Consider the following 27,837-nt stretch of genomic DNA (forward strand, 5'->3'; position numbering starts at 1 on the left):
GCTGCAAATCCACCGCTTCTCGAAGGATCTCTTTCGCTATTACCAACGAACGATCCGTCCTATCAGATTTGTCTTGAAGAATATAAAAAGTGTTTCAATACATCGGTACAGTTACACACGCTAACCACCGCAAATTTTTGCGTACGCTGGATATGCGACTATAAACCTCAAGCAATTTTGTAGCGAATTGATTTGAATAGAATTCGAATTGAACCGCTTTAATCTTCATCCATGAATTTTTCCTAATCTTCTTTACCAAAAAAATCTATGTACTATCGCTCGTACCTACATAAAGTGGGTTTTTAAGACATGTAGGCTGGTGACTTCTGAACAACAAAAAAAAATAGTGGAATCTTGATTGGCTCTAGTTGACCATGGAAAAGCACTTCGATCGGCGCGGTTATTTGAGAGGAGTCAATCTCAGGAACAAAACCCATGCTGGCTCTTTTTTCGTGGTCCGCTTAGATTTTAGCCCACCTTCAATCTCTAATCTAAATTCTCTTCATTATTATCCTTCTTCTAGGATGATAAGGTTTTTAAAAAGTTATGACTATTGATTCTACAGAAATACGAGCATTTGAGAGATGATAGTGATCTGGAAGGAAATTATTCTACCAAATGACCTACTGTAAGTCCTGGGAGCGGTACTGTTGCAGTAGCGTGACGGAAGAGGGAAGCCGAAAAAAAACACTGTGACCTAATTCTTCTCCTCCATATTTTTTTACACATGCCAGAACTGTAGAATTCAGAATCCATTTATTCGCAATCAATCGCACAAGTCGCGAGTCACGGATTCCTTTAGGGGATTTCCGTGAAAGACCTGACGCTAGGGCCTCAAAGTTCGAGAGGAATAAGAATTGTGAAATTCAAATGCAAACAAAATTTGCAAAAATTCCTCTATAGATTCATAATCGGGAGTTTTTTCGAGGTTACAGTAAGCGGTTGATGAAAAGTGAAATTTCAATGAAACTGACAGTCTAGTGTGAAAATCTGGCAAAAACTGCACTTAGCGAACAAAAGCCATTCATGATCAATGTTGGTTCAGTTGTCGAAAGGGAACGGTGTCGAAAAAACCAGCGGATAAACACGTAATATGGATGTGGGATATTTTGGAGAACTCATATTTTGGTTTCTGATCAAAAAATAATTCGAATCCTATTATGCCGGGAGCTGATACTATTAGAATTGCCACTTACCTTCAGCTCTCAAGCCACCTTCTCATATTTTTAATGGATTTCTTATCCACTGACATCCGACTAAACCCAATGAATTGCGCCTATGCGTGCATTTTGTGCTTGGTTTTTTTGGGGAGAGGGGGGGGGGAGAGAGGAAAAATATCTGGGTCAAACGGTTAATAATTCCTAATGTAATCATTATTCTACGCAAAAAAAAAATAATTGATCCGAATCAAATATTTTTTAAAGTTCTGTTGATGGTTAAATTCTCCACTACATCAGCGGGTCCACCTTATATATGGATTTTTATTTTTGTGAATGGTCCGTTTTCCACCCAGATTTGGGTTTTGGTTAGTTTTTGATCATCTAGCTAAGGTTTCCCAAATTAAAAGGTATCCTATGTCCGATGTTTTTTTTCGCTTCAAGCACTTTATCGGACAAAATATCTCGTCAAAAATTTCTAGCCTATACTCTTTGCAGACCGGGAAGTCACCAGGAAGTTGAAGAAAAATCACCGGGATTATTTCCGAGTTTCAGCAGGATCTACAGGTGTTGAGAAAACGGTGATGATAACGACAGTAACATCTAATTTGGAACTGTATCCAATAAAATTCCTCGAGTTGGATAAATGCGTTCTGGCGAAAAAATGTGTCCTGGCCGGAAAAATCTCTTCCCATTAAAAATTCATCCACGGACAAATGCTATACAGGGTGAGAATTCGTTTCCACTAGCTTCAACACTGGAAATATGTCTGCAAAAAAACAGCTAAGCCTTCCAACAAAGCACTGCTGCACCGAATTTACGCCAGAAAACCAACCACATAATCCTGGAGAGCATGATTTCTGGAAGAAGTCGCCGACGATTTCGTTCCCATCGTGTTTACCCTACCAAGGACAAATATATATTGGAAAAGGAATCCGATCATCATGCAGTTACGACAAAATAACCTTAATTATAGGAATGAGTAACTGGTTATATTCACTCAAGTAATCTGAGTTTCCCTATAAAATTTTCACTGGTTCTAAGGGTTCTGTTTTCTCCAAATTTGGTTAGCCAATGATCGACTCCTCCTCCAATTCAGGGGAAAAATGTCGTCTGACTTAGCACTGTTTTACTGGATTCAGGTCCACCATGGTGTTTGGGACCAAAAACACTCGATCCAGTGCTCCTTTTTTTTTACATTATGTCCTTTTAAAGGCCCCCACCTTTAATGGATGAATCAGGTAGTGAAGAGGACCAAACACTCGATCCAGTGCTCCTGTTTCTTACGTAATCGTTCTTTCACCTTTAAAATACGCTTCAGGAACTCTGGTGATGCTCAAACAGAAGGAAAATGCAGCAGAGGTTATTGAATGTTCCATCGAAGGACTGTAGAAATATTCTTCGTCGTCTAAACGGAGAAAACTATTCGAGGTTCTATTTCTACGTCAGCGATCAAGGATTGAAGTCCTTGTAGGATTTACCAAGGAAGCAAAATAAGTTGGGGCGGACACATCGTACACTTCAAGGACAATCGTTGAACCGGAGACGTCAGCGACTGAGTTCAGCGCGATATCAGACGTACGACAGCAAAACCACCGGCTGCATAATCGGATTTCTTCGGGAATATCTTCGAAGGAAAAACTGATGCACCTCATGTTTGTATCTTGAAGAAATAGAAATCACCGAGCAACTCTTTTAGCTCTTGTCGTCGTGATCGGGAATAATTGAGGTATATAACTGACACTAGGGGCGGGTGTAGTGTAGCGGTTAGAGGTTCCGCTTCCTGCACAATCAATCGGAGGTTCGAAACCGCCCTGCTGCCAACCAAACCCTTCATCCCTCCGATGTTGATAAATTCGTACCAGAGTTTTCTGGAAGGATAAAAACACTGATTTGATTATCAGCTGGCCCCCACAACTCATTTCATAGGCCAACAGGCGTTCCAAAACCTCAACGATTAGGAATTGCAGTAAAACTCGTTGGTGCATCCCAAGCAGATTGATATGCCAGTGACTTTATCGATTTTTTAACTGGCACTCGTTCGAGCTGATCGAAAAACAACGGAAGCACAGGGGATACTAAACCTAAAGTTTCGTCAGAAGTAACCACGAATGTGTGAGACTCAAACCTCCTCAGTTACTGATTTAGGGGCGTAATACCGAAGTGGAACAAGCGGTTTTCTCTCCGTTGGTACTACAGTACTAATTATTCAAACAGACGAGCTAAATAATTGACGTCGCTGTATATAATGATTGAAATTTTTATTTTCCGTCATTCTCTGCTTCTTTTTGAAATCTGCAGGGCTCAATAAGTAAGAAAATCCATTAAACGCGCTCGTAGGCTTACCTTTGGGATCGCGATGTTAAATTCCTAAATACTCGATAATTTTGCAGCTCTACTCAAGCGAAATATTAAAGATACTACAGAATCGATGGAAGCTAAGCTGACGAATTTCTGAGTGAGCGAACTCAGTTAAGAGTGTGGCTTATCCAAAAACTGGCATAATCCAGGACTAAAAGTATTTTAAAGAAGAAAACAATAAATATTAACAGCAGATTGTTAAATAAATCAGTTTCGAGCAATTCATCAAATATAAAAAAAACTTTTATCACCTGACTTATCGCTAAAGAAAAATTTTCATCGAGGTGGTTTATGGCTTTGATATAACTGGAGATGACAGTTTGGAAATTCAACGAAAACCGTCCAAATCAAAGTGCAAAGATCTGCGGGCAGTGAACCGCTTGGATCCACGAGACGTTCCATAGAGTTACCTCATCAAATAGATCAATAAGCGGATAAACGAATGAAAAAGAAGTACTAGTAAATAAAGGTGTTGTAAATGACGGGAAATTTTAACGACATTAGCCTAATGTGCAATGACAAATGGCAACGACAATGACAAATTGACAACTGATTGACTTGGCAATGTTATGTTTAGGTCTTGTAGCGTGTTGAATCTGTTGATCTCTTGTTGATCGATTCTGGTGGCGATCCATGGGTGAAATGATCGCAAAGATTTTGAGAGCTAAGCGCGGATTCATCATTTCCTAACTTCCCTATTAACTATTCTACTTTTAGAGTCGTTTTTGAAATATTGACTGGTCATTTAAATTATTTTAAAATTAATTTCATTTTTCGCTTTTCGATTTATCGCAGATCAAATTCTTTGTTCGCAACGTTTCCCGCCTGCTGTCATGCGTCTCCGCTCATTTCATTTCATTCATATCGGTTCTTGCGGTATAATATTTTTCTTCTTCTTCCAGGAATGTGTAAATTTTTAACCCTTTAAACGTAAATATTTTCTGTGAGTGCAGGATGCAGTACTATTTAGCTGTTTCATCTGAATTTTCATCTCCCGTTAGCTACTGAATAAGTAGGTACAGAGAGTAAATTTTGGGCTTACCATAATTTTTTAGATTTCTGGAAATTTGTTTTTTAATGCTCTTGCAATTTTTTCCATTGCTAATGGAAGAATTAACTTAATATTAGTTTTTCTATAGCAATACGTCCACCACCACAGTAAGCATATTCTCTTTTTTTATGTTTGGCGATTTCGCCTGGGGCATATATAGGAGAAAAAAATTCCATACTTGCTTTCACCCGAATTATAGAATATACACGATCCGAAAAAATCCCTACACTTCCTTTTAGGCACTGAAATATCTCACAAAATTATAACTAATCACAACTATTGGTTTCAGAATTGAAAAATTGTATCCTTGGGGTGCTAAGTTGAGCCTATGCTCCATTTATTGGATAGGTATTGACGGCGGTAGTCACTGCAAAGTCTACGCCTGTGGTGAGGTGGTTGCGGTTTTATTTATGGTTGTCATGCAGGTAACTGCGTGTGGTGTGATAATTGCAAAAATTAAATTTTGATAAGGAGGAACTGGAATGTCTCAAAGAGCAATCAACGTTAAAGCGGGGGCGAATTAGTGAGAGTCTTGAGGACTTCATTAATATAAGCGGTTTAATCGGATAGGTGGAATTCCTTTGTCAAAAGAAGGAACGTAACAGATGGTAAAGGATTTTAAGGTTACATAGTAATGAAACTAAAATAAGGGATCGTTGCTAAGCCTGGGAATTTTTCAAAAATCTTCGACAAAGGGGACTGAAACACAAAACGGAGCACCCGAAATCTTCTTCTTCTCCCTAGAGTTTGTCCCACGTTGTCGCAGGGGCTGCCTTTCTGCTTCTTGTCTTCCATTTGGTTCTATCCATTGCATCAGCCGTACACAAATGCACATCTATCATATCCAGCTTCACACGGTCTAACCAGCAAATCTTTGGCCTCCCGCACGGCCTCACGAATGAAACGTCGAGCTTCAGAGCTATTTCGCAATAGAATTTTCCTCGCCGCAAGACGTGACCAAATCATCTTAGTCGTGCCTCCTTCATCTTCTCAGTTATCGGGACGACGCCGAAGATGAAGCGTACAGTGTCGTTTGATACGTTGTCTTTTAGCACCTATCGTCAACCTCAACATCCGCGTGCAACACTCTTTCCAAGGTTTTCGTCGTCCGCCAGCACTTGCATCCGTAAAGGGCAACACAACCGTCCTGCAGATCTTCGACTTCAGTCGAACAGGGACTTTCTTGTCGCACAGTATGCCTGTTGCCATTTTCCATTTCATCCATGCTACATTAATAAGTGCCCGACCTTCTTGATCAATGTCGTCTGTGGAAGTCACTTTGGATCCAAGGTACTTGAAACAGTCCAACTTGTTTAATTCGGTGCCATCGGCACAAGTTGAACTATCCTCTATCCTTGGTCCGCACTCCCATGTACTCAGTTTTTGATACATTGAGGCCCGTTGAAGGTTTCTCGAGAAAGTCATCTCGAGACTCCTACGCGAGCATGACATCGTCGGCAAAGAGTATAGTCCACGGGTGTTGCTTCTGGATTTCATTCGTTATCGTGTCCATGCACAGTATGAACAACAGGGGTGAAAGTGATGAACTCTGATGAACCCCTACTTGTACAGCGAATGGCCTGCTTTTTCCAGCAGCACACCGCACAACGTTTGTAGGCTTCGCATAAAGCAGCTTCGGCCACATATATTCTTCTGGTACCCTACGCGGCCTCATGGACATCCATAAAAGCTCATGTGGGACACGGTCGAAAGCTTTCCCGAGATCGAGAAAAGCAAGATGCACACTGCTGTTCTTCCCTCAATGTTTCTCCAGGAGGATACGGACAGCATGGATAGCATTTATGGTGCTGAAGTCCTTCACAAAGCCGCACTGGTTGAGTGAAACACTGACAATCTTCCTCGGACGAGCTTCCTGGACACGTTCAAAAACCTTTATCATATGGCACAGCAGTCGTATAAGCCTGTTCGAAGTGCGGTCAGCAATGTCTCCTTTCCCTTTCTAGATAGGCACGGTCACGGAAGTTTGGCAAACGTCTGGAGTCCGCCCTTCTGCAGCGATCTTGTTAAATAGAGTTGCGAGCCACACGGACTCTCGATCTCCTAGCAGCTTCCTAGGTGTGCGCAGGTCCCGATCACAATTACCACAATCCGGAGAAGCTTGCGCTAAGCTAACCATCGCATGCCGGCTTAGCTTTGCATAGGCTGGTGAGGAGACACCACCGATTCTCGACCGCTCGCTCGCGGATGCGGCACGTGCGCAAGGGTGTCCCGCTGCAACTGAAATCGTCGTACGAAATGGGGTCTTCCACACCGTTTTTTTTTACTTCGATCAGGGTGAGGTGAGTGGAACCACTTCTCCTTCCGCGATCTGAAGCCCTCTCTAGGTTTTTTCGCGGATTCCCTTACCATGTCAGATTCGTGCCATGGTGCCTTTAATCAATTATGTGGCTCGTTGCCTGGTCAGAGGATGGCGCATTGGCGGATCTCGTGAAGTGCGGCCAGCCAAGAATAAAGTGATATTAGAGGCTTCATGGACCTCATTTTTTTCAAAAAAAAATTGTCAAATTGGTTTGACGCACACTTTTTTGATTTGTAATTAGCATTGTTGGATAATAGGCTTGAATAAGCAGCATATTTCGAGCTGCATATTTTTTGTCACGAGATTCCAAATCGACATCTACACCTTCATTTTTTTTTAAATTTATCACCATAAACGTTGAACTTTTTTTCATATGTGTTCTTTTAATTTGACAGATGCTATTGTTCTTTAATTCTCTGATTACTTTTTTATTTCCTCTTTCATTTTTGATTTTGTTTTTCCTAAATTAAAAGAAATTCTTGAAGCCGTTCCTTCTTAAAACATAAGCATTGTAAAATGTATCTATGTATTCTTGTATTCAACGAGGTTTTTGCTGAAACTTTGTCATTTACGTGACGTTTCGACAAACACGTCTCCCAGGTGCTATCCGTATCCCATTCAAGTCCTCTCTTTGCCAGGACTCGATGTCGTTCTAAGTACACTACGGAAAAACTTCAGAAGGAAAACAAGCTAACCAGTCTTACCGACTAGCGGGGCTGGTAAACAACCGCTTTCTTACAGATTTTCACCCAAGGCGAATGAGATCTACCCACTGTGCAGTATCCTATAGTACTGATGTCTTGATAGTGTTAAGGAACTGTGGAACAATCTTGTAGCACAGAGTGTTACCAACGGCATAAAATCAGATAATTACTCATTTTTCTTATTCAACGATGAATTTCCGTCAAGAATTCGTCTCACTCTTTGAGCTACAAGATTGTTCCACATGCAGTTTCTTAACACTATCCTGGCATCGATACTTTAGGATACTGCATGTGTGTAGATCTCACTCGCCTTGGGTGACAATCCACAAGGACACGCTGAGTCACCAGCCCCGTTGTCCGTGAAACTGGTCAGCTCGTTTACCTGTTTGAGGCTCTAGTGCGATGTACTTGGAACGACATCAAGGCTTGGAAAGAAGAGAGAAGAAGTTGAATGGGACGTGCACAGCCTCAAAAGCCTCAAAATATTCCAGGCAATCACTTCTGTATATATTAGGTAATTGTTGCATATTCTTCTACTGATTATCATCTCTTCTATTGTTGATCTTGGATTTACGAGCTGGAACGGGCACCAGTACATCTTTTTCGTGTCGTTCCGATCGTATGGAAGTGTTATTCAATGGCTCTTGTCCAGTTAAGAGACGAGACGGAACGCTTTTCGAGGAAATTACTGGAAAAATCCAGGCTGATCCTCGTGTTGACCTTCGCGGAACATGGAAGAAAAAAAAACCTTGATTTCAGGATCTCTTAAAATATTTTTAAGAGACAATCATTGCTAGACTATTCGGATATATTCGCATTGTTTAGCGCCAATGGAATATTAAAGGCGAGAACTTGATCTGCATTAAAAATTGTGTTTTCAGATCGAATTTTAATTTAGTTGTTGTAGGTGACGGAACTACCCGTGGAAAGCTACAAACACTGTGTTTTCAGGCGTTTTCAGGCACTTCCCCAATAGGGGTTGATTAATGCCGTGCTTTATTATCCTTTTTATTTGATACTTTTCCGAGAAAACTTAAAGGAGCACCTTTGTTAATGAATCCCGCATATTCCTCGAACCTGACACTGCTGCTCCAGACCTTTATCGTAATCCAGCAGACTCCATAATGCTACTTTGTCGAGGTGTAAAAACGAAGGGATGTTTCACTGGGCTCTAGTTCTATGAGTCCAAAGCGATCTCAGAGTTGTTCGCGTCATCCAAGAACGGTAAGGATTGGGTCTATTGGTTGAAGGTGACTCAAAACTGCTTCGATCACACCTTTCATTCATTTGATTCCAGGATTTTGGTCACGGTCGACCTGTAGAATACGATCTGTATACTAGCTTAAAGACATCACCCCACGAATTTGGGATAGGGTACGGGTTTCAGGTGGGTTATGCCTATACGGGGTCGTAGATTGTGTGGGAAGGTGGTGATTTCGTCCATTTCTTCACACAAGGCTGGGGCGCTCCAATCGAACTCGCTGTGAAAAATAGCGCTCCGGAACGCTTGAAGCCGTATCTTATGGGCCGTTTCTTTATGGCAGTTAGGGGAAAATGGACGGAATCACTCTCCTCCCCCACAATCTATGACCCCGTGTGGGTATAACCCACCTGAAACCACAACCACTCCAGATTCCTGGGGTGATGCCTTTAACCATGGATGAATGACTGAACCTGACATCCTCCGATCACCTTCATCACCTTCTTATTTTTCGCATAGGAGCAGGCGACCAATAATCCCTTCACTTAAATTTTATTTAACATTTTGAAATTATACTCAACACGAGGTATTAAGAACATCCTCAAATATAATCCGAATAATCTTAACAGTAATGAGTAACGATAATCTTTCCAAGCGTTGATTTCATGTGAAAACACAAGGACAGGTGCAATATCACCTAAACAACAATGAGAAACTGTTGTTGAACTGTAAACAATAGTCTGGAGAGGGTGTGGGCAGCAAACTGAATGAATTCATCGCATGGTTCCTTAGTTTCACCTGTTCCAACGCCTACTACAAACAATTAACATAAAAAATATGTACGTCTCCCGAAAAATTACACTGTCATAAAAAAAATCATGTGATGTGGACGACGTACCATTAGATGTCATTGCCGCATGTGTGTTCTCTTCATTTAAAAATTGTTTACCTTTGGTATAAACAAAGCTTTGGTAAGTAAATATTCCTATTTTTGGTTTTTCACTGACAGGTAGAGGTACTTGGTGAAAATGGATCGCTCCATAAGAAAATAAATAAATAAACGCTATATAATAAATATAATAATATAAATAAACGCTATATAATAATATATAATAAATAACATAAATGAACGCTTAAAACCATTAGTATTTACTGCAATTAGAAAAAAAAACATGTAGAACAACATTGCTGTAGCCGTACTTTTTCTGTGGTCGTCTTCCTGTATCATCGACGAGATTTTCTAAGAAAGAAAATATGCGAATAAAACATTGCCGATTCTGTTCTTCTACTCTGGGAAAAATGTTTCAGAAGCGGGACGAACCTTATAGCAGGGTAGATCCGTGTGAAAGAACCAAGAGGTAGCGAGGTTCGCTATTGAAACGGAAGTCCTTAGAAATGACGGATGCCCAAGGCTAAGGAGAACGAGTTGCCTGACCCTAAGCTCATTCCTGAACCTTAAATAACTATTGGAATATGGTCACCGGCTGTGAGACACGTTGATCCTTCTGAAAATCATGTTTTCATTCATTAAAAATGAATTTATGCTTGGATTCGCTGAGAAATGAATAATAAACAAAAGAAATAAGAAGGAAATGGTGGAAAGAGCGGAAAACCTGCTCATTTCTTAATGACTCATCGTTAGAGAATCGCTTTTTGGTTTTACGATGTGCAAAGCACAATCCAGAGATCATTACTGCAAAAAATAACCTCGTAGAACCTTCTGGTCCCCTCAGAAATCTCTTTGCCCGATTTTCCCTTCCATAAAAGTTGTCAGAATTTCTTTGAATTTCTAGATCGACAACGTCTCCTCCTTGAGATAAACTTTCGGATCGGGAATTTCATCCAGAAAACCGCACATTTTCTCAGAAATAGTTAGGAAAGGATGTATTATACAGTTGTGCTAAGAAAATTCCACAAATGTTTGATTTTCTATATGTATTTTCATATGGAAAAACTCTAAAAATCGCTATATCCCTTACTCTGGGCAAGCTTTTGAGCATAATAAATAAATAAATAAACATCCCCAGAAATGCACTGTGCTATTTATCAGAGGTAAATAATACTCTGGGGAATTTTTTTGTGACGTTTTTGCATTATTAGCCTTTTCCGACACATCTTAATGCATATGATCTTCGTGCCGTTAACAAAATAATGGGAAATAATGAAGAGATCCCAATTATTACGTGCCTACAATGGGAAGTTATGAGCTTTCTGTATATCTCGGTTAGAAAAGTGCTTTGCTGCTAAAAAATAAAAATAAAATTTAAAAAATAAAAAAAATTGCTCTAATACAACGATATTTTCATGGACGGCTAGTTCAGCATAGCAACTGAAATTATCGCGTTTAAACTACTAATTCCCATGCATTACATGGAATTGCGTAAATAAATCCACAATCATGTTCCTGATATGTACATAGCTCGGTATCTTATAATTAAAGATACTAATTATACGTTCAAGTCTTTTTTTTTGTTCTTCGTTTTTTTCCCCAACAAAAGTTGGTTAAAAGGAATTTAATAGTGTAAAAATGAGGCAAATTCTCCCTCTCAACGAATCAAAATCTTGGATAGAAGAGCTGATTGCTGGTATTGTCTGGATTCTTGTTAAATTTAACTCACTGTCCAATTAGCTTTCTATGCTGCTTTTCTTTTTTCTGATATTATTTCACCAATTTCATTCACCTTCATTTTAATATGAAATCAACATTCTCCTTTTCTTTTTTTTCATTTGGTATTTTTCTTTGGCTGGATCAAGAAAAAAACTTCTTCAATCAAGCTCTAATCTTGTTTTCTGCTTTCGTATGCATCGAATACGGACTGTGTAACTTTTGTCCAAGGACATTTAATTAAATTATTTATTGCTCAAGCTCTGCTTCATATGAAATGAAAAAAGAAAAAAAGCCACACACTTTTGGAATGAGGGGTAGGACTGAAAACGACTAATTCCCCTCCACATCATCTTGTACCTGTAATAATTTTTCACTATTCTACTCCATTACTATTCTTATTTTACCATGTTTATCACTTATAAATGACTATTCAATCTCTATCTCTCTCTCAAATATGGATCACATGATTTTGCTTTGAATTTCTTTCAAATTTGACTAGTAGAAAAGTACAACACCTGTTAGAAATTCCAAGAAAAAAAAGGCGAAAAATTACATTCTTGTCGTTCTTTTGTACTTGATTAATAATTTTTATGCAGCACAGGTGCGGGGCGGTAAAAGGTTTCCCATTGCTAGTTCTCATAAATAGTGCAAATATTCGCAATATTCATCAAGTCTTACGAGCCTGGATAGAATTGTATACGTTAGAAATCCTTAAGAAATTCATTAAGCATTTCGCATATGATCATTTGATCTTTCACTTAGTGTTAGTGTATCCGTAATTACAACAATTTACTAATTTTATATCGGAACAAGATTAGATAGTAATTGAGATACTGATTCATCTTGTCTTGCTCTTGCTTATGAAGAAATTATCGAATTTCCATCCTAAATTTTCGAGGAATTATTGTTTTTTTTTTAGAAAAATTGCGCTGTGTACAGGTTTTTATCGGTTGCTAAGCGGTTCGTTTTATTGTACGTGAGGGAATTTTTAGAATCTCGTCTCAAGAACTTAAAATGATAACCCAAATTTACTATTCTACTCCATTACTATTCTTATTTTATCATGTTTATTACTTATAAATGACCATATAATTAAATTCGTTATGACTTGGAGTTTTTATTTGATGTTCTAATTTGAAATTTCTTTGCACGGACACAAAATCTCATTTATTTTACTGCAATACATAATAAAAAATATTGTTAGTGAGAAAAAATAGAAAGAGTAGATAACTTTTACAATAATATGAAAAGGCCCCAGAATAATAATGTTCACTGGGACCGAGTGACGAGAATTACTGTAGAAGTAAAACACATTTCTCTAGCCAGCAAATGAGAATTTATTTTTTTTCCGCATAAATTTGACCTAAAAACTTCTCTACGTCCAAATATAATATTGTTGCGACTCTTTTTTTTCCCTCACTTAAAAACTATGGGATTTGTTCAGGTTATTTATGAGAATATCTAAAATTTATTGTCTGAGTAAGCCATTAAATATAAAAAGCACACGTTTTCCATGGTACGCCCCTTTTTTTCTCAGTGGTGGTGCGATTGTGTGCAGCTTTACAGGTGTATTTTCCTTTCGGTCTACCTCATCGCTTCTCCTCAATCCGTGTACGTTCCATACCAGTTCCAGTGAAAAAAAACTGCTACGGAATTTTTTGATTGCTTTCGAGATAATGTGAAGAAATGAACTACTTATTTGTCAAAATTAATTACATATCACGTGCGACGTAATAAGCAGTTGTATGCAAGGAATTTCTGTGCAGGTCGTTAGTTAAAGATCTAGGTGAAATGTGAATAATTTGCTTGTTGTCTCCTCATTAAATTATTTGAAACCAAAAAAAAAAGCTGTTCTATAACCTAATAAACATTATAAATATCATAAGATTAGTTGAAAATTAGTTTTCTGAATAAATGTTGTTGCGTCGAAGGTTGAAAAAAAGAAGTTTCAAAGTTTATAAATGTATATTTTGCGTGGCGGATAGAAAATAGCGATCTTTATGGATAATTTATCTCCAAGCGGTTATCGTCTCGTTTTTCGTATCTGTAGCCTACTGCTTTCTCTTCACTTTCGTTGAGAAACTTGAAAACAATAGCGAAATGCTTCCAGACACAAAAAAAAAACTTTTTGAAAAAACAAACTCCAAGCACCAACGAATTGCGCTAGTTTTCTTTTAGACTCTATGGTTTCCTAGCTCACCTTGACTCAAATTCTGAGTTCTTCTTTATCCATGAATTTCCTTCTACCGTATTTCTTTTTTACCTTGTTTTTTTCACATTTTTCTATGGTGGTTTCATAGATGACGACTCCAAGTTCGGAACTGTGTGACGTGATGGCTTCAATGGCCAGATCACCAGTTCTGTTGTCCGCGTTGATGGTGTGCGATGTGTGCTGTATCGCCGCCGTTCCACTGCTCTCATATTGGCTTGTACGAGTATGGAAGATGAAGTTAATGCACTACAACACAAGACTACTTGTATGCTTCCATATCGCCTGGTTATTGGTCCACGTGATCGGCAGGTGAGGAAAATCCCAGTTCTCAATCCTTGGTTTTTTATGTTTCCTCCTCCTGTCACTACAACAATCTGTAGTAGGATCAAAACGACATGAACCACATACAGAATTGCGTACGCGGATTCTTGCGAGCAGCTTCGGTGCAGCGTAGCGGCTAGGAACGTGGTGAAGCGTCCATGCTGGGACTACCCATCGCTGCAATTTGCGACGGTCCCAACTCGGTCCCAACTGCTGTCTCCAACGCGCCGCCGTTTCGAGCGCGTACACAAATGCACCGCAACTACACTCGTGATTCATGTCGTTTTGACCTTACTATATTGCTTTCATGGCTACGCTCTGTTTTTGTAGTATTTTTTATTTTATCTTTCTTTGAAAATTTTTTCCTGGTATTTTCGCTCTGGTCGGGGTTCATTATGCGAATCATAGAGTTTTTGATTCATATCAAATATGTCCAACCAACTTATTGGAGCGAAACTCCTACCGCGACAGGGCGGAGAGAAGACCGAGTGTGTGTGTCAAACAGAGAAATTGTGTGCGTCGCGGACGCGTTGCGCTCACTCGGCTGAACATATTCGGCGAGGTCTGTGAGGTCTACAGCAGGGTCTACAGATTTCTTTTTTGTAGACTAGCGAAAGCTTGTACTTCTTTTGGCGTACATATAATTTCTCTTTTTAATGTTCTAAAATTTTTGAGGAAATAAAGTTTTGTGAAAAAAAGGATTCTTTCCCATTTTCCTCTGCGACAGACTGTAGCAATAATATAAAATAATAGTATAAATTATAATAACACCTTTATGTTTTCTTATTGTGCCAACGAGGTTTCGGTGACCTCGCTGGTTTATCCATGCCCTGATGCTTCGACAATCTCAACCTTTTTCTTTGCCGAGGCTTGATGTAGCTCTAAATCCACCACACAAGGAATCCAATTTTTACAGATTTACACAGCGTTCAGTATCCTTAACTAATGAGACCGAAAGAAAAGCAATTAATTTTGTTATTTTTTCAGGTTTCATTCCATAAAGTCGAAGTTATCGAAACAGACCATTGATAAAAATCAAAATCTCGTTAGGAAAGATCATGAAAGGAAGAGGAGAAATTTAAGAAAAAATCAAGAAAACATTAATTCGGATTCACGTTTCCGAGGTTTCAAAAAGAGAGGAATTTTAGATTGTAATAACACATGATTTCGTGGTAAGACTACAGCGATTGTATTTATACATAATTCTGCCTACTACATATTTGTTGTTCTTTTTTTAATTAAGATTTTGAAAAAAAGAAATGGGACGGTTGACATGAAATATAGTCATTTATCTAAGAATGTATTCCACATTACATTAAAATATTTATTTCTGCTAGCGCAAATTATAACTGACTCATTTCTCCCATAATTTTTGATTGGTATATTTGTTGTGGCTGTTGCCGCCGGTTCAATTCCCTTAACACTGCTGCAAAGTAGAAAACATGAGCGCTGCAATTAAATAAAATCAAGTACGGCTGCTTGGATTAGCGAAAGTGGATTGCTACTAGTTTTGCTGAATGTTAAGCTAGCCAGGATCAGGTTTTGGAGGTTTTTGTGGATCTACAGGATCTTCAAAAACACCTAAATATTTACACGATAAGAACTTTCTTATACATCCAATCCGTCCGTGCTTTGAACAGAACCCTTTATGAATAAATATGGCCAGAGTTGAGGTTACGGTTGGGTCAACGCGGAGGTCCGGGAATATACTCATTAAAATACAGGGTGGTCTACTTGAACTGGGACCCAAGAGACTACCGACAACTTTGCACCAATCAATCGAAATACGAAGTTTTTTTTTCTATACAATAGTCACAAAATTTTACGTAAGATCTCATACATCAAATTCAAAATAGCTGCCTTTAGCTTCAACGCAAGCATCGAATCTCTTCCGGAAATTTTCGAGGATTAGCGCGATCTTCTCCCGTGCTTCATATCATCTCCAGGGCTCTTTTCAGCAAATCCCGTTACTCTACTTGAGGGCATCACCCCAATGTGGTATGATATGGATTTTCATCAACTACCAGTCGAAGGTGGTTCAGGCATGTTATGGATTTTCGTTGGACAATACCTACATCGGGTAGTAGATTATGAATACAGGGGTGGATCCCGCCCTCGCCTGCGATTCGTCAAACGAAATGAATTGCCCATCGAGGCGTCCGAATGGATTTTCGACGAACCGCAGACGGGGGCGGGACGCAAGAGTGGCGCGTTGCAATAGAGAACGTCATAAGGAACCGCAGTCAGAAGCCGTGTGTTTACAGTGATGCAAGGAGAGATGAGCGAGATCCCACCCGTTTTTGCAATCTACGTCCCCGTATAGTCTTTGGCCCTAGGAAGTCCACACCATGTCAGATTCTTGGGGTGGTGTCTCTAAAGAATCCACAAAACGTACAGAACGTGCCAAAGAATTCGACCGTTATCTCTATTTCTCCTTCGTTAATTTACGAATCGCTTGGGTATGTGACATCTCTGCTGAGAGGTCTTTCTGCGTATTATCTCAGGAGGATCACCAAATCCCACGTTTTTATTTACTGTGTGCAGCTCGCGCGATGTGAGCGAACGAGTATGCATGAGCTATTTTTGAAAAAAATGATTTAATTTTGAAATATCCTTGCATCTACTGCTCATATTTACTCGCTGAAGCCTCGACAGCAAAAATTCTAAATCGCCCCGATTGTGGTGATTCGCCTGCGCGATTTGGTGCAACGCAATTCGTTTGCGACCCCAATAAAAATTTGCGTTGCGATATGATTGGTCAATTCAATGCATAAGCTCCGCCCATTTCGAATTTTCTGAAATCAGAGAAAATCCTATAACATTCTATGATACAGGTCCGTTTTGCACACAATGGATCTTATTGTTTTCCTGATGCCATTTAAAAGTGGTTGTGATGTGCTGCATACAAAAATTCAGTAAGTCGCTTTTTTTTCGGAAATGGGACCTCTAGGTAGATTACAAAATTATTAGATCTTAATTTTTTAGATGTTTCTTTCTCCGCCTATCGTATAATATCGGCCTGATTTCATCGAATTGTTCAGCTATATTCGTATCGCTTGAACGATTAATCGCTACATTATATTTTCGTAATTACGAAGGAAGTTTTCGAAATGTTGGCTATTTTTTGTTGCTAATGCAGGTGAATTTTCTGGGTTTTTTTTTGTCATAAAAAATTCGAATAGGGCTATAATGATGTTTTATTAAGGTTTTATTGAGCAGTTCTCTTCTTAGTGTTATATATGCACCTACAAAACTTGACAATAGCCCGCTCTTGTACTGTCAAACCACATCAACGTCGAATTTTATGTGGACAATCTATCCATTCAGTTTTCTTCTTGGAATGCAACTCTTGTCTGTGATCATTTTTGAGGTGGCCAGTAAAAAAAATAGGGTGAGCACATTTATTCTCGTGCATTTCGATAGAAACTAGTGTTCGATTTCATTCCTGAGCGTTGTTGTTCTCGTTTTGTGGGCGGAGCATTTGAGGAAGCGACAAATCAGCACAGAGCATTGAGGACAGTGGTTTTGGAGCTCGATCCGTTTCGCTGTAGTACCATATCTTGTGTGTTATCCTTGTTATCACAACGATCCCAGCGAAGACAGTAATCTGAGGAAAGAAATACTCCAAAAACTTATATTGTAAATGCGGATCTCTATGGATCTTGATCTGACTTAATTTCTTGGAAATAACTCTCAGGATCTAATCTTCTTTTGTGAAATAACCCTCATCGAGTGGACAGTTTCAGTCGTACGATTTGAGTAGGTTTGCTATTTCCGTAAAAAACGGCCGAAAAAGGGGCGCAAAAGGGGAAAAAAACTGAAGTGTATATTCTGAGGTTTTGTTAACAACATCCTTAAATTGCACCATTAAACCACTCTTAAAGGGCAATGGCAGTGCATACGGTGTTCGGTTTTCATATTTTAAAATTCTTACGATTGCCAGAAGCAATGTATTAATTTTTGTATTGTGCCAATTTAATAATGACATGAAATTAATTTCACTGGCACTGCAGTGGCAAGACGTCAGAAATTTAAATGTTTTGATAAATAGCAGTGGAAAGGGTAAAAACATCTGAAAATAAACAAAACAACTTAGTAGCCGTCTGTTTTTTAGAATTTATTTTTGTCGTTAGACCTATGCAGGCCCAAAATGTTTAAAAAAAACACTGTAAAACAGCTATAAAACAAAAACACAAACAGTAAAAAAATACATTAAAGAGAGTTTAGATCCTGTATTCGTGATGAAGATCTCGGCTAGTACTGGTGTCCAAGCTATTTGAAAGTAGATATCTTACAGGTTACCTATTATTAATCACTGAAAAGATTAAACTATCCCAAATAATTTTAGGATCATTGTTAAAGAAAAACAAAAATCGAGAAAATAGGGAAAATTAGGAGGATTATTTTGAAGATACTGTGGATGGGACATAACGTTTCCAATTTTAACAGTAACATAAAGTTACAATCGAATTTGTCAAAGGTAAATCAGTAGGCAACAGGGCGCCATTCATCTATCTTGATCTATCTTGATCTGGTCCGATCTGATTTGATCTACATGATAGGCAGGCAACGAATTTCGCTGCGTAGCGACGGGAAATCGAAGCAAACAAGGCCTAAACGCTTCCTGAACAGCAGTTATGCGGAATTTCCTACCTCTAACTTCTGTCTGAGTGACTTTTTTACGTCTGAATTTTTGTATGAAGTTTCTTTTTGAATCTTCGTTACAGCTGATAGAAGTCCATTCTTTTCCCCGATCCAGAAATTTCATGTCTTTGCGCCACTGTTTTTTCCACTGCTCCTACAGACCAAGCTGGATAGTTTCGCGAATAGGTTATGGAGTTATTGAAGGAGTTGACCATGGAAATCATAGGTGCTTGGGTTTTCGATAATCCCACAGGCAAATCCTTCAAAAGGTGAATTTTTTGTCCGAGTTTATAGGTATTGAAGTAAATAGTAGTCGCCCACAAAACGTGGGAAATCAGTATTCTTGCAAATGTACGATTTTTGTTCTAGTTCAGTCTAGAGTCTTGGATTTCTAGTTGGGATTTTAATTTCATTGCTTCATTAGGATTTTAAAAACTTAAGAATAATTGTATGAATACGTTTAGTCGTCTTTTTTTGTCCACCGCTTCAGCAACATCGAACTCCAGTCCCTTTTGCCATTCCTTGCTTGCTACTTCTGGTCTCCTTTTCCAGATAATCTGTATCCGCTTTCTGGAAAGGAAGCGGACAAATAGAACCAGGGCAACGGTTCAAAATCCCCTTCAATGGTCCATGGGCGGAGCATTTCAGAGACGGTCAAATCAGGATCCTTGGACTCCTTATTGTGCGTGATAGTGGAAATCTTAGAGGCAGTATGTGAGGAAATTCTCGGAGTAGAGTTCTTCCTTGTAATTTCCACAGATCTATATCTGCTTTGCATCTGATTTCACCCTAACTTCTTAATGAGGTCTATTGGGTGTAGTACTAACATAGTTTTTACAGGGATGCAACCAAAAATGATAGTTTTAAATGTTTAGTAAATAACTGAGTCATTAAGTTATCATATTTCAGCGTTATTCGCTCGCCGCTATATGTTGTGACACTTTATCGAGAAGATACCAAATTGAGGAAAATCTATGGTTTGTTTTCTCATCGTTTTTTTCAGAATTATCTATATACAAAAGGAAATCTGGATATTTCGTTTTTTTTTCCAGAAATCAATGAATATTCATTGTTGTGGTAAAATAGCATAACAGTACACGATAGTAGTTCAGTGTTTACAAATGCGTGAATTTTAAAAATTTCCGTATGTGGCTCATGAGAGCAAATTTTACAAATGTATAAGCTAATCTTGGAGAGTGTCTTAGGCAAAACAGGCGGTTACAGTACAGATGTGGAATGTAAGCCATACACCAAAGATATTAACTATTTAGAGGGTGAATTACTTTATAAATTTTTGGAGTAATATCATTAGAGCGGGTGTGGCGCAGTGGGTAAGAGGTTCCATTGGGTCTGTGCTATCGAAGGTTCGAATCCGCCCCGGTTCCGCCAACCAAGCCTGTTCGTTCGTTGACACGTTCGTGAACCTCAAATGATTCTGAATTGAAGTGATCGTAATGGCGGATCCTAAGCGTATTGATTAACGACAGACACTTTATACTTTTATGCTTTGTCAGCTAATCTTATTTATTTAAAAAAAAATTCGTTTAAATGAAAATTTAATGAACTAGCAATCGCTCTTAAAGGCATCACCCCACGAATCTGAGGCGGTACGGATTTCAGGTGGAATATTCGTATGCAGGATAGTAGATCATGGAGAGGGGGTGATTCCGTCCATTTCTTCCTAATTGCCGTAAAAAACGAAGATGCGGTGTGTGCACACGGCTGGCGCGCTCCAATCGGACTCGTTGTAGAAAGTAGCGCGCCGGAATGCCCGAAGCCGTATCTTCCGGGCCGTTTTTTATTAGGAAGAAATGAGCGGAATCACCCCCTTTCCATAATCTACAATCCCGTGTACGAATACTCCACCTGAAATCCGTATCACCTCAGATTCGTGGGCTGATGCCTTTAACTGAATTTTTTGCTAACGTGCTGTATTCTTCCTTCCGCTGATTTGCACTCTCTTTCCCAGTTATTTTAATTTAATTTTAAGTTCAATGTCTTTCTTCTTTTTCTCTTTCATCCATCCATTCGTTCATTCATTCTTCCCTTCCTCGCTTCTTTCCTCCCTTCTTTTTCTCTTCCAATCTCTTCCTCTCTGGCTCTATCAGTTCCGGGGTGCTCTTGTTCCTTGCACTTTTCCCATAGCAACTTCTTTTTTTTGGAAATAGTTTAGAGAACTTATGAATAAAATACTTTCGTTAATTTTTCTTTTTCTTTTTCGTTTTTTTTTTCATTATGAATTTGATGTGACGACAATGAAAGCTCTGTTCAGGACCATACGAACGCTGAAAGTGTACGTGTACACGAACGGAACATTCAATGCAACATATTTAATCGCCTTGAGCATTGTTATTTTTAACAATGAAGCGTTCTCGAAGCCGGTTTATTATGCTCTGATAGAAGGTACGTATTTTTATTTTTTTTACTTTTTCTTCTGGAAAAGTTTTATCACCTTATTTTTTGTTCGCCGCATCAGGTTCTTTCTTGTTTCGATTACAATTGGCCAACTTTAAGTTAGGCTCAAATAAGCCCTGAATCCTACAAGTATCTCTCCTGTAAAAGAACCATCTAGTATTCGTAATACTGTCTAATTGTTTATTTTTTTTAAATACTAAAGATTATTAGGAATCCGACGGTCTCGAAATTTTTCCATCTATGCTTTTTTTTTGCCCTAACACAATCGAGTCAATTCCTTGTGTGGAAAAGTTACGCAAACACACGTGTGAATAATTTCTATGTGGAATTTTGACAGGTCAATCGAGAAGGAAAAAACCGTGTTTCCACGAAAACCTGATTAAAATATTTCTGTTCTTTTTTTTGCACTTGTGCCTATATCTAGTGGGACTTATGTTTGCCTGAGGGACCGCGACGCGTGTTCGGCAATACACCAGTGCCCGACTACACACGTTTTATCTTTTATAAATGGTTTGATTTAGAGCGCAGTCGTTTGGCTGCATATAAATATTAACATAAATAAATCAAATAATAAATTAATAATAAATTAATATAAATATTAGTGTTTGCATTGGATGATTACGATATCAGCAACTTTTATTGTTGTCATATTGTTGAGTTATGGTGGTTTTTTTTTCAGAAGTAGAAACAGCTTCCGTTATTTCACTCTTTTTTTTAATTTTTAGCAGAAATATTATTTCCGTTATTTTACTATTTTCAGTTTTCAACGTGGTATATTTATATGCACTTGCACTGCCGTTAGTGCTATGGTACAACCGGAAAGATGTACAAAATCAAATTCGTTACGCTGTCGATCGGAATATGGCGATGAACTACACGCGAATATTTGAAGCATTACAATCACATTGGAACTCGGGAGATGTTATTCCCCAGAAAAGGATGGTCACTGTAGCATCTCAACTCTTCAAGAAGAGAGTATCAGCGTCCAAACAATAGGCTGGAGATCGAATTTTTACTGCTTTTTTTTTCCTGCCCCCATCTAATACACAAAGAAAAAAGAGGCGCAAATAATCTGCCCGGTGACTATAAATGCCTCCTGCTTTCTGGATAGTGGGCGTATTTGATCTGAAGTTGATTTCCTTGTCTTCTATGTACTTGAAATTAAATCAAGAACGCTAGTTGTCGTTGCTATTTCGATCGTGTTCATGGATAACCAGCGGTTGCGACAAGACAATTCCAGAACGACATGCTAAGAGGATTTTATTGGGCCCAATGTCTTATTTTATTGTTATATGTATTGTTATCGAAGCAGTAAAGATTGTCAGAAATTTGTGATTTGTTCTACTTAAGGGAATGTTTTCTTAATAATTTTTTTTTGGATAACGCGGAGAAATTCTTGAATGTGAATTTTCCCACGGAAGAACAGTGGTATTTAAGGTGAACGGGCGCCTTGTTCATTAAAAGGATGGGTTTATACTGTAAACTAGATTCATACAGTCGACTCTCGGTCGATTTTTGTGTTAAGGAACTATCCTAAGGGTGATTATCCAGGAATGGTGCAGTCCTCCCGCGTTCGTGTTCCCAAATCATCAGATATAATTCTACTCCCATGCAATTTTTAATTTTACGTAGTCGAACATTGAAAACAACAGATCGTTGTGATTCTCCTCCATGTGAAACCTCATCACCTCCACGCTTGGTCTGTCAGTCTGACCTGTGAGTAATAGTCTCCTTAATTTTCTCCTGTAGTTTTCTTGGATCCCCTAAAGTAGAAGAAGTCTGCGGAAATTCGGAACGGTATCCACTAAGCAACATCATTCGACTCGGAGTAGTAACCCACGAGAATTCGCTTACAACATTTTTCGAAATTTGCCAAAAAATTCCAACAGAATAAAAAAAGTGCATTTATCGTAAAGTCAGCATCCTTATTCAATTATTTTCACTTCATTCCTATTTTTGAACAGATATCTTTAATTAGAGAGGGGTGGGGAGGAAAGGAAGGGGGAGGGGATTTTTCCATGTTTTTTGATCGTACAACAGCGCCGAAGTTTGGTAAAAATACATTAAAAAAATAATAAACAAATAAAAATATGATAAAAATACGGGCTCTTTAGCTCGAATACCTTGACATAATTAGGTTTTCTAGCAGTGGTACAATACTATTGCTTTTTTTTTCTGCAGCAGCATAAATTAGTACAGCACTCTTCATAACTTTAAAAAAAAGTTCATATTTTGGATCACCGCTGACCTTGGAATTGCGGTCGAAGCTGTTGTGAAGCAGCACACGACACTATGATAAAGATGTTCAGGAATCACTATCCGATATTTGACGTATTTATTCTCGAAGAATCTATAAACTGAATGCTGTTGGCGTTCAGTGCGATCCGTCGCTATTGGAACGGCTCCTGGATGACTTAGTTCTGAAATTTTTCTCAGCTTTTTCTTTGGTTTTTTTTGTAGTAATAAATGAGGAAAAAAACTTTGAACCACTCTGCCCAAAAGTAAGCGGAAAAAACGATTATGTCAGTAATTTGGCTGTGGGCGGAGCCATCCATGATTCTAAATCCACTCGCTAATAATTAACTGGTAAAGTTATAAGAAATTTCTTTTAGATAAATATTATTGTCATCGTCTTGAACGATGTCAAACCAATGTTATAAATATGAAAATTTCTTGCACAAATATTTGTTGCTCCTTCCCCGGCCCACCGCTAAATTATTGAAATATTGTCGATTTCAAAGAGGGTCCCGTAAAAGTACTACTACGCCGAACACTGGCGATTCCATCCCCACTACGTCGTTCACCTGAATAGATCTCTTGAAGCGCCTATGCTGAGATCCATGACGGAATCCACGACGATGATGACGTCCTTTTCCACTTCCCATGGTGTATTTATGTACAATCGGTTCCCCTTGTACCACTCTAACACTCCCCGGTATATTCAAGCCGCTGATGTCGGGCATACCCTGTAAATAAGGAAACACAAATAATTAACCACTACTCATATAATCTGGGAAAAATGATAAAAATGATAAAATTGGCGGAAATGAAATAATTAACCACGAATTTTCCGTATAATCTGGAAAAAATGATAAAATAGGGGAAATGTTTAGCATAGTGAGAGACCAGCTTATTTCAGGTGCGTGCGATAAACGGTCCAAGGAACTGATATTGATTAATCCTTAGTTAATGCTTCCGCAGAAGCAAAACATGCTAGGGCGGATTCGAACCTCCGATCGATTGCCAACGGACAACGGAAGCTCTTATCGACTGCGCTATACCGCCCCCTATTGGACTTATCTTTTCAAGATAAAACTTTCTTCCTTTTTTTCCTTTTTTTTGTTAGAAAAAATTTTAGCTTTACTTATTTGCTGATGCTCATGGATGACGCTGATATCGCACAATTTATATTGATTTTTAATTTCTCTTTTTAATAGCCTACTGCCTTATCGACTGTGTTGAGATCTTTCCATGAATAGGAAAGGATATGAGTTGGGATAGTCACGTGACGAGTACGCGCGTGTTTACGCTCAATTCTCCCTTATCGTCCAAGAAAATGACATGGAAAACGATTTTTTCCTGTACGAATTTTCCTACGTCGCACTTTATTGCGCACCACTCCAGTAACACGCGTCGCGTCTACGAGTAAGAGGACGATTACCAATAAGATTTCCTCAGCAGCACATTCAATTAAAATCAATGGATCGGCTGCTGATCGGAATTCGTACAGAAAGCCCGTTTCTCACGCCGTTTTTGGCGATGATTATAGATAATTGAACATAAAAACCCACATATTTGTAATCTACAGCCTTAAACCTATATTTTCGCGAAAAGATCATAACATCGTTAATTTCGTGTTAATGCTGTCGTTAACAGATACTTTTCCCAGTGTTCTGTCCCAATCGTATATAAGTTCAGCGTCCGATAGACAGATATTTTTCGGGTAGATTTCCATTTTTCTTTTTTTCTGGATGCATTTCACACTTTTCTTTGGTGCATCCCTTATTATTTTCTCGTACAAGTAAAAGAAATAACAACTATTGTGTTAATAATTCGTATTTTTTGTATGATTCTTAAAAATTTGTGAGAAGATGTCTAAAAAAAAATAAAAACTTACATCGTCCATGTTGTATACAAATTTGGTGATCATGGGACTTTCTTGCACTGTTTGAATTGTTTTTGTGATCACTTGCGGTTCATCCACTGTTTGTATTTGTTTAATCACAGTATCGGAACCGATTCCAAAAGATTCGTCGATTCGTTGTTGCCCACGCTTCACACGACGACCAAAGAGGCCACCATTTTGAAGCGTTCCCTCGGTCTAAATTCCCCTCAATTCCTCTAAGTGTTTGAAAAATTTTAGAATAATTTTTATTGAAACGTACGTACCTCCAGAACAATGAACAAGAGTAGCAATCCAAATACAATCAGTCTCATATTGTGTATGGTTCTACCGCGTTGTTTAACGTTTAGACTGCTATATGTACGACCATAAAGACATTAATCGTTTCTTCACACGATTTCCATAAGAAAATCAAAATAATAACAGCACGTAATGTTTGCGAAATGCTGAAATACGTCTTTAATGATTGATTCGGATGTGAAATTACAGGAATTCGAGAAAAAAAGAGGAATCATAAACGATAATATAACTACAATACGGCATTTTTTTGCTTTATTTTACCGAATGACATAATAAGTATGTAGTGACGAACGAAAAAAAGAAAGAAAACAAATAAAGAGCCGAAAATTTCGGTGTAATAGTATTTAAACGGCACAGATTTACAGTCTGATCAAAAGTACGTGGAGTTTCGTGCAGTTGCGTGGGTGGCTCCGCTGAAAGCGGCGCGGTGGAGATTTCGGGTGGAATGAGAGGCTTTGTCGGCATAAGGTCGGCTTCAAACCATGGATCCAGAGCGCCATCTGAACCTCTTACCAACTGCGCTACACCCGCGCTTTAAAAGACGACTTATATGAAGTAAAAACCAAAATTGCTTACGCTCTTTAGTGCGATCCAAGTTAAAGGACTGATTTGTACCGGATGAAGCGTTTGAGAGGATTCGCCAGGATTTTTCCGACTCACCAAGCTTTGACAAAGCCAGTGATGCCAAAACCTTATTCGAAATACAGTGTTTCAAAATGGGTTCAAAACGACGTAGCGTTGGAAACAGTTGCGTAAGCGGCTCCGTTCGAAGGGGTGCGGTGAGACGAAAACGAGCTATTGAGATCGAGGTGGGACCCTCGCTGATTTCACTAGAGCTACAACGATGAATGGAGAGTCCCATGTTGTTCCCATCTGTTGCAATGTGTCGTTTTGAACGCAGAACGCAATCTGGCGCAATTGCACCGAGATTCAGGTCGTCCTGACCCGAATAATCCTGATCTTTGTTTTTCACACGTAACGGACAGGATCTCAGTGTAAAATTACTTTTTGGCGGTTGTCTCTTCCCTTTAGCAAAGCTCTTTTTTTCTTTTTTTCTTTTTCTTTTTCTTTTTTTAAATATGTATGATAGTATCTACGAAGACAAATTCAGTTAATTAGTGAAATTTGCACGATTTGCTTATAATCCCTCTGTTTTTCATCTGCATCCACGTTTCTGTCTGGAATGGAAACCCCTGTAATTTTATGTGAATGTAACAGAATAATTCAAATGGCACAGCTGTATTAAGATAAAAAAGATCATTCATCAGAAAGCTACATATTCATGCACAACTACAGTAATCTGCCGTTGCTTACGTGTGCTTATGAATTCGAAAAAGAATTGTTTACTTTGTCTGTCAGCTAGTACACGATTGAATTTAGACGTTTGTTCCCGATATTTTTGGATATTTCGTACAATTTCCAAAAGCAGTGGAAGTAGAAACCATCCAAAATACAAATTTAAAGTATCGAGTTCGATCGCTGTCTAAAGTCTGCTTATAACTGAGTAAGGAATCAGAACTGAGAATTGAGAATCCCTTATTAAGGAACAGTAGGCGTTGTGGCTGTAGGTTCAGCCAGGTGACTGCCGTGTTTCCACCTCCACTTCAGAGCACTTTTTCTGCTTAACATTCACTTCGCTCTTCGTCTGGTCACAGTCGGACGAGCACCGGTCTAATTCCAGAAGATAATTGCGGAGTAGAATGTACCTAAAACATTGTGTCTGAGAATCATTCATAGTGGTGGAGCTCCTAGGTATTAAGGATTGCAGGTAAACTGGGCGGCAAGATTCCTCTATGACGCTTTCCATTGTCTTACGTCTTGTCCATTGTCTTTTCACCATTTTTTTCGGAAGCTAGTCCGGATTTTCAGCTATGTAGTTCTTGATTTTTGAAGCATGAGGTTGCGAAAGAATGTACGAGGTATTTTTCAAGGCTGTCGAGAAGTCAGACCATAAGTGAAGTTTCATCGAAATCTTGTTGAAAACAAAAAAAAAATACGCTCAGTTCACAATGCCGAGGTTTCAAGAAGTGAGTAGATTGGAGAAAAAGAGATTTTGTTTTCATAGATGAGTGCTATGTGGTGAATTCAAGGACTATAACTTACTAATTACATTTACTAATTTATAGCTACGTTAATATTTACCTTAGGGTGTCTATGGGGCGAAGTATTCACTAGGGTCTTCATTTTCCTGTAAGATACATTACTATAATTTTACTTTTTCCGCTAAAGGATCTCTATAAAAACTTCATTTATTCCTATGTTGTAGTTTTCTGCATTTTACTTGCTGTTTCTGATGTTGTGACGTATTTCTCTGTTCTCATTGATCCTCTATTTGTATTTGAACAGGCAACTTGTCCAAAGGCATGGTTACATCGCAACCTACATGTACAGATAATGTTTCTTTCGTATTCGGTTATACT

At 38.6% G+C, this 27,837-nt stretch overlaps 4 protein-coding genes across 7 annotated transcripts; 2 read left to right on the top strand and 2 right to left on the bottom strand.

The window, feature by feature from the left end:
- Window positions 1-5,559: 5,559 nt before the first annotated feature.
- On the bottom strand, window positions 5,560-6,021 carry RB195_016324 (uncharacterized protein; the record flags this gene model as incomplete). Of its 2 annotated transcripts, none has more annotated exons than XM_064207425.1 (1): window positions 5,560-6,021. In XM_064207425.1, the coding sequence occupies one exon, from the start codon at window positions 6,019-6,021 to the stop codon at window positions 5,560-5,562; it is 462 nt and encodes a 153-aa protein (XP_064063306.1). The 2 variants fall into 2 exon arrangements, with proteins under 2 accessions (XP_064063306.1, XP_064063307.1); XM_064207426.1 differs by having other exon boundaries at window positions 5,560-5,961.
- Window positions 6,022-13,702: 7,681 nt separating this feature from the next.
- On the top strand, window positions 13,703-19,172 carry RB195_016325 (uncharacterized protein; the record flags this gene model as incomplete). Of its 2 annotated transcripts, XM_064207428.1 has the most annotated exons (6): window positions 13,703-13,923; window positions 16,770-16,850; window positions 16,921-17,074; window positions 17,141-17,326; window positions 18,806-18,848; window positions 19,132-19,172. In XM_064207428.1, 6 exons carry the CDS (start codon window positions 13,703-13,705, stop codon window positions 19,170-19,172), a joined length of 726 nt encoding a protein of 241 aa, XP_064063308.1. The 2 variants fall into 2 exon arrangements, with proteins under 2 accessions (XP_064063308.1, XP_064063309.1); XM_064207427.1 differs by lacking the exons at window positions 18,806-18,848; window positions 19,132-19,172 and having other exon boundaries at window positions 17,141-17,365.
- A 30-nt stretch (window positions 19,173-19,202) lies between these two features.
- RB195_016326 (uncharacterized protein) lies at window positions 19,203-21,990 on the top strand (the record flags this gene model as incomplete). Of its 2 annotated transcripts, none has more annotated exons than XM_064207429.1 (4): window positions 19,203-19,310; window positions 19,489-19,556; window positions 20,852-20,982; window positions 21,755-21,990. In XM_064207429.1, the coding sequence occupies 4 exons, from the start codon at window positions 19,203-19,205 to the stop codon at window positions 21,988-21,990; spliced, it is 543 nt and encodes a 180-aa protein (XP_064063310.1). The 2 variants fall into 2 exon arrangements, with proteins under 2 accessions (XP_064063310.1, XP_064063311.1); XM_064207430.1 differs by having other exon boundaries at window positions 19,203-19,289.
- A 1,418-nt stretch (window positions 21,991-23,408) lies between these two features.
- On the bottom strand, window positions 23,409-25,431 carry RB195_016327 (uncharacterized protein; the record flags this gene model as incomplete). The annotated part of the gene is made up of 4 exons (XM_064207431.1): window positions 23,409-23,414; window positions 23,799-23,960; window positions 25,112-25,315; window positions 25,384-25,431. The coding sequence occupies 4 exons, from the start codon at window positions 25,429-25,431 to the stop codon at window positions 23,409-23,411; spliced, it is 420 nt and encodes a 139-aa protein (XP_064063312.1).
- Between the last annotated feature and the right edge of the window lie 2,406 nt (window positions 25,432-27,837).

Source organism: Necator americanus, chromosome V (assembly GCF_031761385.1).
Source record: "Necator americanus strain Aroian chromosome V, whole genome shotgun sequence".
Classification (NCBI taxonomy): Eukaryota; Metazoa; Nematoda; class Chromadorea; order Rhabditida; family Ancylostomatidae; genus Necator; species Necator americanus.